This window comes from Limulus polyphemus, unplaced genomic scaffold (assembly GCF_000517525.1).
Source record: "Limulus polyphemus unplaced genomic scaffold, Limulus_polyphemus-2.1.2 Scaffold1790, whole genome shotgun sequence".
In the NCBI taxonomy this organism is placed as follows: Eukaryota; Metazoa; Arthropoda; class Merostomata; order Xiphosura; family Limulidae; genus Limulus; species Limulus polyphemus.
This window is the reverse complement of record NW_013667400.1, coordinates 172,405-185,929: the sequence shown is the minus strand read 5'-3', so window position 1 is coordinate 185,929 and position 13,525 is coordinate 172,405. Positions and strand designations below refer to the sequence as shown.

General features: G+C 31.1%; 2 protein-coding genes across 2 annotated transcripts in view; one reads left to right on the top strand and one right to left on the bottom strand.

Annotated features, from left to right (window-relative positions):
* Window positions 1-2,607: 2,607 nt before the first annotated feature.
* Window positions 2,608-6,850, top strand: LOC106464938 (IST1 homolog). The gene is made up of 4 exons (XM_013925112.2): window positions 2,608-3,022; window positions 4,061-4,293; window positions 5,579-5,793; window positions 6,118-6,850. The coding sequence occupies exons 1-4, from the start codon at window positions 2,754-2,756 to the stop codon at window positions 6,505-6,507; spliced, it is 1,107 nt and encodes a 368-aa protein (XP_013780566.1). The 5' UTR covers window positions 2,608-2,753; the 3' UTR covers window positions 6,508-6,850.
* Window positions 6,851-7,047: 197 nt separating this feature from the next.
* LOC106464942 (translocation protein SEC63 homolog) overlaps window positions 7,048-13,525 on the bottom strand; it is a 56,512-nt gene continuing 50,034 nt past the window's right edge. The window contains exon 21 of the mRNA XM_013925115.2: window positions 7,048-10,407. Coding sequence (XP_013780569.1) covers window positions 10,270-10,407 — 138 coding nt within the window. The 3' untranslated portion in view covers window positions 7,048-10,269. The remainder of the gene's footprint in view (window positions 10,408-13,525) is intronic.

Genomic DNA, 13,525 nt, shown 5'->3' with positions numbered 1-13,525 from the left:
CAATAGTTGTCCACACTTTGTTATCCATAACTGAGATAAGTTCAATTTGAATTCGCTTTCCCAGATAGTGATCATGAATTTCATCGTCTACAACTCTTCTGGCATGTTCTTGCATGACTGGGTCGAATTTTACGAATAATTCAACAAACCCCCAAAAGTTCCCATTGTTCGGGTAATAAAGTCTACCAACAGAGCCTCTAAATACAATGTAATGTTCACCGAGGTACTGCAATATAGCCAGAAAACGATCAAGAACGTTTCTCCAGCGAAGTTTTCAGAGTTGATGATAGAATTCTAGTTCAGTTGATCCACGGTGCATTTTTTGCTTAAATCTCTGCTAAAGTTCCATTACATTGTAGAGTAGCTGTCAAGTGTGTGATCGCTCGTGTTCACAGACGCGAACTAGTATTTACCCAATCACAAACTCAATCGCATCCTAAAGCATTGCTGGAGTTACCAAACGGCTTACAGCAGAAGCAAAAAATTAGGTCCTTCGATGTAGAGTAAACTAACCATTGACGACTGCGAAGTTCACCATTTTCTAACGTTCTTTTAAAGTTACTGTTTGAAAACTTTCGTCCATTGTGATCTTTTGGGAAATTGTGCTGTTCATCTCATTGTGGGCCTTTACTTACTAGAAGATCTCGGATAGCCATATCAATATACTTTGGCCAATGTGCATGATCATTGAAATGCAAAATGTCTAAATCTCTAGACACAGAATCAGAATGTTGAGTTATTGTAACATCATATGATTGCTCATCATCCGTTTGGTTCTTCTCCAGGAGGTTGTCAATATCATTAACACTATCATCATTAATTCCAACGGCACCTGTATAATCATTTCATCCTGTTCATCCATATTAACTGCACCATCTTCGTTTTGGTAAGACTCAATCTGCTCGGGCTTTTGAAAAAATCGATCAAATGTTCCACACATTTTTTAAAGCTCTGCTTTCCTGTCTGCAGCAAACTTCCTTTACTGACTACCACTGAGATATTTCCGACTAGTATCTCGTAATCGCTTTGGCGGCATCGGAAACAAAAATAAATAGGTCCTTTATTAGTATTATTATATAGTATATTTATAATTTATTTACATACGTCATGAATATTTAACTAAAGCGGTTGTCTTGCCCTAACGCCACTTCTGCCAACTAATGGGAATTGCTGTCCTACCTATTGGTGGTATGGTTTACCATGACAGCATATGCCAGTTAACAGAGTTTGCAATCCTCCCTGCTGGTGAGACAGCTCATTTTTGTGGCTTTTGGCAGATAACAATATTAAACATCTAATTCTCAGCTCAACAATAGACTGCCCCTCTTTAGGGAAAGGTTCCAAAAACTCCAGCAATTGTCAGAGGTGTCTCAACCGATGCTAACCTTCTTACCTCCTGAGGAAATTACTTGTACTGATGGAGATCATCCACTGAAGTTAAAATATCAACTAGTGTGTGTTAATACGAAAACAAATGTTAATTTACTGCTTAAACAAAACTAAAATCTATGTTTAAGCTATAGTTTAAGTGTTAGCAAAATCTACAATCATGATCTAAAAGTAATACAGCAAAATACAAGTACTTAAACCTCCCTCTTTCTAAAATTTGAGCAAACACTTCTCTTCTGTAAGTAAATGTTAAAATAAGAAATACAACACTAGTGAACTCATTCAAACAAAGAGATAAAAACAAAAGGCTAACACCAGATCGTACAATGTTATGCCACTGAAACCATTATGATAACTCTTGAAAATTTTCTAAACCTTCATCTAAAAACATATCTGTTTTGCATGAGCAAACCTGGCCTTTTGTACAATAACCTTAATACACCGATAAAGCCAACTTTGCACACGGATACATATTGCATTTAAGATATGGATCGACTGGGAGACGAACTCTAAGGCATAACTGACCCTGCACTTATCTGATTCGTTGATAGGAAAGATAGCTTTCTGTTTCTGGATGTTCCGAGCATGGGTGGTTATTCGGGTGGGTCAACAGAGGCAGACCATGCAAGGTCAGCCCTTTGCCCATCTCAACCTTTTAGGAAATGATGCTTTCGGTAGTGAGGCGTTATTCTTTCAAAAGAGTTAGTTAATTTTCAATTAGTTAACTCACATTTTGTATACTCTCAAAGCAAGGAAAATTAAAGTGTTGCTTGAGCGACTTTCTGCGACCAAGTTGAGAACTTTAAAAAACAATAATTCTGAAAATCGTAACCAAGATGGTAACAGGCACAAATGACCATCCTATAATACAATGCTCAATGATATTTTAAGTAAGATATGTCCTACGCATTTTAAACAAATCAGTGCTAACTTATATTGTATATTATTCAATGCTATTAGTAGTGTACTGTTTATGATTTTGATTATGAGAGAGCGAAACAAATTACGTTCAGGATAATTCTCTAAATCCTTTCATACTGGCTTCTCTGGTTACCAGGATATCTAATATAATACTTGGATAGTATATTTCCACTGCTTTCAAACGTAATTGGTTCTAAATATTTAATAACTTAAAATAAACACTAAAACTCATTTAGGCTGAAAAAAAGTAAAATAAACTCATTATCCAACGGCTGCAAGATGGCGCTGTAATTTAAACGTCATAAGGTTTGTAATGGTGATACGAAGAAACGCCTTTAACGCGTGTTTCTGTATACTTTCAGTTCACTTCAGTTTTAAATCTCATTTTATGTAACACAGACTGTTATTAGTATTAGGTTATATCATTCTAGTAAGGTATCGTAATGTTTTCTGCGGGCCCTAATTACGGAAAATTAAAAACAAACTTACGTCTGGCAATTAATCGCTTGAAGTTGCTTGAGAAGAAAAAGACGGAATTGGCTCAAAAAGCAAGAAAAGAAATTGCCGATTATATATCCAGTGGAAAATATGAGAGAGCGAAAATTCGTGTAGAACATATCATTCGAGAAGACTACCTTGTTGAAGCTATGGAAGTGGTAGAAATGTATTGTGACTTACTGTTAGCAAGATTTGGACTAATACAACAGATGAAGTAAGCGTTAACGCAAATATTGCGACGTTGTTTAATAATATAATATTAATAGTCTAATACGTTAAACAGCAGTGAATATTGTAATTCGTAGTACGTTTGAGTAGTGATGTCCATAAGTTATATTTCAGAACGTTGAAATTTGTTTATGTTCAGCTATTTCACAGCTGAAGGTGACTCTTGCCCAGCTAAAATTTATATTCATGTTTCGTAGGCCTACCATTCTCTCCTTTAAGTATGAAAAAGATGATGCATCAACACTATCAATTTCCTTAACCATCTTAAACACTTCAATCACATTCCCTCTAACTCTTTGTTTCAAAAGAAAACAATTTCAGAAATCCTGTTCTTGTATGACATCCTTTCCATCCCAGATGACCTCCTTCAAACAATTCAATGTCCTTTCTAAGGTAAGGCCCCCCAAGACTGAACACAATACTTCAAATGTGACCTATATATTGTAGTTACAGCCTCTTTATATGTGTATTCAATATTTCTGTGGGTACATCTAAAATCCTACTTGCCCTGCCACCAGCAACAGTGGCTTACAAGACTGGTCAACAAGAATACCAAGATCCTTTTTTCCATAACATGAATGTGTATGAATCCAAACTGAAGAAATGAAAGTAAACTTGCCAGTCACATCTCACCAAGTATTGACCCCTGAAAGACCATAGTATATATACTAGTAGTGAAATTTGCAAGGCTAGTACAAAAAGTAGACCTATTGTATCTTACAATACATTTACATCAAGCATTCACTTGGACACTGGATGCTCATTTTAACATACAAGTGTTAAAAAACTTTCTAGGTACAAGATTTTGCACTGCTATAAGATCTTCAGAACATCTCTGGTGTGGGGCACATTCACTAGTTGCTGAATTTCTGAAATGATTTTGATAATCACTAAATAAATGTTGTCATAACAGAAATGTCAGCTTGATATATTTGATTATTAAATTTCAATAACCTTGCATTTGTCAGTTAGACCAAAGGCCTTTATTATTAAGACCTTTAAACCTTGACATTGATTCTTTCAGATCTCTTGATGAGGGATTGGCTGAGGCTATTTCCAGTATGTTGTGGGCAACACCTCGACTCCAAACAGACGTGGCTGAGCTGAAGGCTATTTCAGACCAGTTGACTCTAAAATATGGAAAACCTTATGCCCAGGCTGCATGTGAGAATGCATTAAATACTGTAAATGAGAAGCTTGTCCACAAACTCAGTGTTCAGGCCCCACCCAAAATACTTGTAGAAAAGTATTTAATTGGTGTGTATCATTTCAAATGTCTTTTATGAAACACACTTAAGTTAAGGAACATTTTCAAACATAAGTCATAAAACAAGAAACCCAACAATTTGAACTCTTTTGAAAATATCCAGGTTACTAGGTTTCTTGTGTCAAGACCTACCAATTTTTTGCCATATGAGATATCTTAATATCAAGAATACAAATGTATATAATACATATATTTTATGTTGAATTTAATGTATTAAAGAACTAAGATATAAGAGAAATATACAAGTATAAATCTTTTAAAGAAAATTTATCAGATTAGTCACAGTATTAACATTTCTTTACAGAATTGGTCATTAGCATGTTAGTATTTTTGTTTTGTGTATAAACTTTCTTGTTTATTTTGATTTTTTTAATCTCTTTAGCAAGTTTCTCTCCGAGACTAGGTTTTGGATCACACATGTTACATCAGGTAGCCATGTGTACAATTTGTCTTGTACTATGTAGCTTTATTGTAAAATATTTAGATATATTTACATCAGAGTTGAAACACTGTTTACCTTACCTTTGAGCATTGTTTACTCTGATTTGTATCATATACAATAACTGATCAATCAAAATTATGATTAAATTGATTAATGTCATGAAAATAATCAACTTATCAAAATAAATGCTACTGATTATTCCAACTATCCATATAATCAAAAGAATGCCATTATGGTTTCTCATGATTATTTTTAATTAGTTCAAGGTTTTTCAGCAGTATTAACGAGTGTCACAATTTGCAAAAATAATCAACTACTCAAAAGTAGTGTTTTAAATTATGACTATTTTAGGTTATTCCAAGTATTCAAAGTCTCATTTAGAATAATCAATTAGTTCAATGTTATCAAATAATGAGCCCGACAATTAATCAATTATCAAATTCCACTAATTGTCATAGTAAAATCTTACAATGTACATATTCTACATTTTAGTGCACTTTTTTGGTATGTGTAATATTAACATTAATATACCAAGTATATTCATGCATGTATCTAACAATTATTACATTTCTTCATGCAAGTAATATCATGTAAATGTACATGCACAGTGTAATAAAATGAATGTTGTTTCAGATGTATGCAACAAATTAAGATTGCTTTAGGAATGTGTAACATTCCCAAGGACACAGCTTGATGTAGATATTTTCACACCTTCAGAAATGTGTAGAATATTTTATACATTAATATAAAGGAAGTAGAAAATGTAATAAAACTATACATTTTTTAAAACACTTTGAATTAATGCAACATAAAAAACAATTTTGTTTTCTCAGAAATTGCCAAGAGCCATAATGTACCCTATGAACCTGATCCTGATATCATGAAAGAAGATGAGGTAATGGCTGCAGAAGCATCACAGGACACATTGATTAATTTTGATGGTAATAATAGTGGTCCTAATTACCTTCCAGGAGGAGGAATGAGCTATCCAGCTATGCAGTATCCTTCAAGCCAGCCAGTATCACAACCTTTTCAATATCCTCCTGCTGTAAGTGTTACCCTGCCTTCTGTTTTTATAGTGGTCCTGACAAGAATGAAATTAAAGAACAACTAGGCTATTTATCTGTTAAGTTATAAAAAGGCACAGTTAAGTATACCTTTGGTTCTTCCCCACGAAATGTTGTCATTAAAAATAATAACTCTATTGGCTACTTGTTAAAATTAATACAGTTAGGAACTTCTCTTTAAGAAATTGGAAAGTGTCAGAGTAGTGAACTTGATATAATTTATTAATTTATTAAAATGTTTAAAGCTATTTTCATTATATAATTTTATGGCAGATATTTAAAAAAGATGATTTTACCCTTTTCAGCATGTTAAAAACCCCAATGTTGCACCCCCACTGCCAAATATGGCTCCAAGTGGACCATATCCATCAACAACAAGCGCACCAATTGGCTTCAATCTTCCACCTAACTATGACTTCAGCCCTGCACCATCATATGACAGTATTGTTAACAGTAAACCTGAGGATCAAATTAAAGGTGTCCAGGGACATGATTCAAATCAGAAAGAACCAAATGGTAAACCAAAACCTAAACCAAGGACCATGTTCCCTACTGATACACTACCAGAACTTCCCTCAGTCCCAACAAACAGCCTTCCAAACACAGATTCTTCCCATAATCCTAAAGCTGGAGAAGAATCTGTGGATTTCGATGACCTGACTAGACGCTTCGAGGAGCTTAAAAAGCGAAAGTAATGGACTACCATATTAAAACATATAATTCTGATAACTGGAAATTAGTGTCTAATCTGCTTTTCATTAATGCTGTTTCTTAACTTTCTGTATCATACTTAATAAATTTTACATAAGCAAAGGATTGTTTTAATCATTCATCATGATTGTGCAAGAAAGTCAGACTTGTAAAGTATTCTTATGCATAAAAATCTTAATTTTTAATATGCTTTGATACTCCAGTATACAAATTTCATACCTGCATTACATTATTTTGTAGAAATATATTACTTCATCCTAATAATTATTAATACATTTTAGTTGTGAATAATTCTGTAGCTGTATATTAGTTATTAAATAATGACCACTGATTAAAATATTTCTTTATAAAAAAAGTGTTTTCAAGCTGTAACTAGTTTATTTGTTATGAGATATAAAAGACAGTTATATTAAAATAACACTGTTGGAAAAGTACTTTACTTAACTGTCTGTTTTACAGATTAAATAATGTAATAAAATTTAACACTAATATAGTGTTGTTTTCTTTATAAATCAACAACTTCCTTTTATCAAAGCTTTGATTTTTATTTATGTCATGGCTCCGAAGAGAAACCATCTGAACAATTAATCAATTGGCTCAAAATATAGATCATGTCATGATCATAGGCCATCCACAGCCTCATAGATCTGTCTGGTAGGTACCTTGACTTCTCACAAACAGATATCACAACTTAGATATTCTACATGGAATGTTGCAAGGCAATAGATTTTCACACAATTTCCTTTTTTCTTCTTCTATATTTCTGATGGTTAAATCTTAAAAGTACTGTAAATGTAGTTTCCAACAATTTTTGTCTGCAGTTGTTTTTGTTTTTTAATTTCTTTATTTTGCTCTAAAAACCTCCTTGAATAATTTTCCACTTTTATATGAAATGACAACATCATAGCCACTTGGAGAATGTACACTAGTTTTCTGTCAGAAGAGCATTCATTGGTTTTATTTTCAGTGTGTCCTAGCTTCTCGCGAGTCTGGTTGAATTCTGAAATATTACAGTTGAAAACTTAACACCATAGAGATTGAACTGTCTGATTATAGAAGCTTAAGCAGTAGTCAAGCTTTGATCATAATGTAAGCTAACACATTAAATACAACTTTATTCACATAAAAAAACTCCCTTTTTCTACATGTCAGGTAAACAACGGCAAATTCTCAGCTGTGCTAAGCAATTTTGGGATTAACTGCTTTCAGCTTTATTCCAGACTAATTCTAGAGTGAATTCTTTAAGTGTTAATAATTTGATAAATATGAATTAGGAAATTTCTTTTAGAAATGTAACAAATCCTTTAATTATTTGGTAAACAAATAACCTGATTATTTTGATTTGTAATTCTAATCATAAGAAATGCGTCATTTCAGCTACCTCTAGAAATGTCCAGTTCTGAAACACTATTTTTATTATATTCAAATTCAAACTGGAATATTACTTTGAGATGAATTCTAAGAATGCATGCAACTTGTTTACAGGATGTTTTATTCAAGAACTCAGGATATAGAGTTTTGGTTTATTATGAGTATTGCTTATCATCTCACTTCATAACCTTATCTTCTCTAATATATTTGCATCTGTTTGATTTCTTTCTCAAAACTGTAATACATTAAAGCTTATATAATTCATTAATCTGCATTGCCTTTATTAATAATGGACACAGTATGAACTAAACAGAAATCGCTGGTGTGTTATTTTAATATTCAAGACGTAGCAACATAACAGCTTCTATCTCTTATTCATTAATTGTGCTTGTTCTCATATAGCAGTGAAAGATTGGCTGGAAGAGTTTTTGTTATACACTAATTGACTTTTTGTCAGGTACTGTACAGTATTATCATCATAAAATTGTGAGCACCACAGGTTAGAAGATCAAGTCACAGTTCCAGGTAACATATTAAAAGTTGTTTTTTTCCCACCTCTTAATTAGTTTTATGTACACATTACTTTAAACACAAGTTATACACCTTTTAATCTTGTTGTAAGCACAGTTAAGTTGTAGTGCAGAATTTTCAAAAACTTTTGAAATAACAATAGGGATATCATCTTGGATATGTTCTATAAAAAAACTATTACAAAAGCCAACTCGTCATGTTTCTTTAAACAATTTATCATTCATATAAAAGCCTTAAAATAAAAGTGCAGTAATTAGTACTGTACTGTGTATAAAAATTATATTTTGTCTCATTTAATGTTTCCTATGTAATTTGTTTGTGCACAAAATGTTTAAGAATTTGACTATAACTTAATATCCTTTTGCTCTTTACTATATATATCCAATTATGTATATTTAAAAATTCATGAGGACTTTGTCACTACAAAGCTTCATTACCAAACCACCACCACAAAATCTAATTGGGTTTTACTAGATATCATCTTTCAAAAATTCCACGTTAAAACTTCATCCACTTTTTTTTTCAGCAAAAAAATTAGTATTTCATATGCAAACAAAGAGTTGAAATATAGAAGCCATATAAAATATATAAAACTTTGTTATTTTTTATAGTATTCATACTAAAACATTAATGACAAAAAATATTAAATATATAAATCAAAGTGTACAGGGGGGGTTTGCAATTTTAACCTTTGCCTGCAACAAATTACTTAAAATTTTTATCATCATTATCCCTTCTCATCTTGTAATTCTTCATGAAAATGGAGTCATATAAAATGCTGTATCACTTTCACTGATAATACTATGGCTTCCCTTCAATACTGTAAGCGAAAAAATCATGAGGACTCAGATTTCAACAGCTTTTAGTAAAAGAAAGAAATGTGCAAAACCCAAAATGTGATAAGCCTTAAAACACCACAATTATATATATATTTTTTTTTTACTTCTTGAAAGGGCTGACAAAGTTTGCCTACCAACACATCACAAAAGTGCTGGTAGATCAAGATGTTATTTTAAATTTTAAAACTTCAACTATGCTATTTAATCTATTTTATTAAAAATCGTTTTCCAATAACAAGTTACTTAAAATATGTTAAGAATACTTTAAATCTCAATAAGTAAATTTTGTATTGCAAAAAGAAAAACAATTTATGAGATGTAACGAAATTATGCAAACAACTTCCAAAAATTAGAACTTTGAATACTTAACTTAAAGAGCATTGTTTCGGAATTATGATGTCACACACCAAGTAAACAATGCTGTTGCAGATCATAAAGACTGAATAGTATGGATTAAACTGAAAAGTAGCACCTCTCCAAAAGATGAAACTACTGCACAACAATACAGGTTTTAAAAAATTTCATTCCTTAAGTTCGGTAGCTTAACTGTGAAATGTACTTGTTTACTTTATTACACTGAACCCTTCTTAGCACATCTTTCAATAATATTAAGTTATAATGCAATCATATAGAAAGCAAAATGAAATAATAATTATTGTAAATCACTTAAGAAAAATGAGTTGTGTGAACACGGGCCAGTAAGTATTAAGAAAGCAAAAGCATCATAGAAAAAAACTTAAGACAGGAAGCTTAAAAGTTCAAACATCATCACTGAAATTAAGATTTTTTTACTTAGATAATACATTTCCAACAGATTATTAACATGTAAGAAAATAGAATGACAAGCTACAGTACTACTGAATCATTCTCAGTTGAGATATTGAACTAGGGAAACTGAAAACTTCAGTTAATTGTTTAACACAGTCATAACCTGCTTGAACTGTTTTATCTGTACTTCACATCTTGTTGTGTGGAAATTGTTGTCAGTGAACGTTCGGTTCTTTATTAATCACTCTCTTCATCCTCTGAAGCAAGATCAGAGTCTTCGATTGCACTTTCATCGTCCTCTTTCTCTTCCTCTTCTTCAGAGATATCCCACTGGATTTTACTGATATCCACTTCTTTTGCTTCCTTGACATCCAGCTGAAGAAAGTAAATTCATTAAATCAATTTAAATAATTAGTTAGAAACAACCTCTAAAAATCTGACTTTAAAAAAAGGACATACTGAAAAATAACTTGTTGAACAAAACATTAGTTGCATGTGTACAAATTTGTGACTTCAAGAAACAATACAAATTGTTACCATTCCTCCACTATTTTAAGGTTACTTAATAATTTTATGAAAGTTATTAAAACACAAATATCTTCATTTAAACACACATACCAGAATTTTCTTAATTGTAGTATAGTGAATAATACTAAAGAAGTTAAAGAAACATTGAATATTACATTTTTTTAAATAATTCATCATATAGTATATCAGCTTTTAAAATTTTCCCCTATACAAAAGATTATAAAGTGTCCAAACTAAAGCAAAAACAGCTGTATTCTTTTGAACTAACTGATACTTCACAGGCTTTTTTCTTTTGGAAAAAAACAACAACTGAAGAATTATTTTAACAAACACGAGAATAATCAAACTGTCATGAACTCATTTTTCAAAAGCACTTAAAAAATCAAATTGTTGAATTCCTGCTTCTTCACAGTTATCATAACAGGTAGCTTATTTCAATCCAATTCGCATTTTGGATACAAAATGTAATGGTTATGAAGCAGTGAAGCAATCTTGTATTTGTTAAAGTATAAACAGACAATATAAGATCAAATGGTCACTCACTAAATTGTACAAAGCCTTTTTATCAAATAATCCAGCATCCAATCACTACTTGTTTTAATCTCCAACTAAATCATTTGTTTTAATAGTCTATGATTCATTTTTAATAATAGTGATACTGATAATGGCACTGTTATAGATGTTTAAATCATTCAAACACTACATTACATAAAAGCTTGTGGCACTTAATTTACAGAGAAATGAAAAACATTTTTATTACAACAACATCTTACTATATATCAGTTCAATAAATGAATGTGTGATGTTGCTTTCACCAAAAAAGTTTACTTAAAAAGATAAACAAGATCAAAGAAGCAAAATGGAAATTCAAGCCAAAATTAATTTTAAAAGATATAAAGAATCAAATGGATAGTTTCATTCAAATCCAAAGCATTTAGTATAAAAACAGCTATTGCACTGAACAACAACAACAAAAAACACTGAGTATTAACCATGTTCTGTTTTTGTGTATTCTTTTCTCATTCCAAGTTACATTGTGATTTTGATATAACAATTTTTATTTTAAAAAAGTCATGAGAAATTTACTTTCAAGACAGCTTCTGGTTCTAAATTCCAAGCCTAACAAAATCTTCAACCATAACATACTAATTTAAGATCTAGTGCTTATTTCACAACTCATGTATGTGAGAACACGAGCAAATTAACCCCTTCTGAGCCAGAGGAGTATTACTGATATCCTATGATTTTTTTTTTTCATAGGAAATAGCTTAATCCAATTGTGCAAAACTTAGTATAAAATTTGTAAATAGCATCGAGTTTCTGCTTTATAAAATTCATATAATTAGACTTATCATTTGTATCAGTTTTTGGTTGTAAAGTTTCTAGAAAAAGCATTAAACAGTCTTCCTTTCATCTTAGAATTTAATTTTTTTATATTTTGACAACTGATACAGTCACCACTTCTGGCTAAGACCTCAACTATAAAAATTCATGATTTTTTTCAAATATTCTTGGTCAAGATCAGTTTATATGTAATAAATGTAATTTATTTTCAATAAAACAGATCAGTTCTTTTATTTGTATGCCTTTCTTGAATATCATTAACACAACAATAATATTCAATAAAAAAAGACTTATGTCATTTAAATAATTTGACACTGGTTACTGTACTCTCTAAGCCTAACTAAACTTATGTGATGTTTTCATATAGAATAATATATGATTTAACACAAAAACATTATCAGTAATAAAAAACACATCTGTAATTAGTTTCCAAGTGTTGTAAACTTCACATTAGCATCCTTTGATGACAAGGAACCCACTATAAGAACAATAAAGTATGGAGACAAATTATGGATAACAAAGAAAACTTTATTGTATGTTTAACATAGTAACAAATGTACAATGTTTCACCAAGTACATGATGATGACAAAACCATCTCCAGACATTGTACATTTACTATTATGTTCAACTTGTAATAAAGGTTTCTTCATTATCCATTCAAGCCATCTCCAAACTTTATCAGGATCCTTTGTTCACCCCAACGGTAGGTAATATGTTAACAAAACAAAAATTACTGGTACAAACATTTATTTATTCCATATTAATGCAGCCACTTAAAATAATCTTCTGTACAATTGTTTTTATCGTTTGATTTCTAGCTACTTTTAAAGCCGACATCATAAAAAAGTGGAAACAGAGAGATAGAGTAATAAAACAGTGGCAGAAAAGGAAAAATTTTGTAAAGTCAAGATCGCTGTATTACTAAGGGATGATAGTTTCTTTACAAACATAACCCTATGCTTTTACACAAATTAAAAAATTGATAAATGCACTGTTTACAGGAGAGACGCCTCAGAATTACACAGAAATGAAAGTGGAACATTATCCATTTTTCTTCATGACATACATTAAATATATAATAATAATAAAATATAAATTCTAAAATACTTTTGTTTAAAGCATTATTGAAGGACAGTTAAGATCATACTTTTTATTTAAATTTTGAAACTTGAAAAAATAAGTGTGTAATGATTTTTAACCCTATGTACACATGCCACAACTTTTTACAAAGTGCCATTCAACATAGTATTATATATATTTGATGTCAGAGTTCTGAGCTATTCATTTTACCCTACATTGCTGACTTAGCAACAGTTCATGATAGAGGGGAGTGAATACCAGATACAATATACAAAGATACTGAAAACAATTGTAGGTATGCATTTCAGATGCAATATGCAAACTGTATGATGGACAAAAGTATATTTATTCATCACATTAATAATATTCATCAATTCACAGACATATCTTGAGTGCAAATACTTTTGCACCACTTCAGATTTTGTGTACAACAGATCTGTACATTTGAATAAAACTTTGCCACATTTCTTGTAGATACACATAGTAAATTTGGAATGATAGTCAACATTCCATCTCTAATACAGGTCTGACACACTAGAC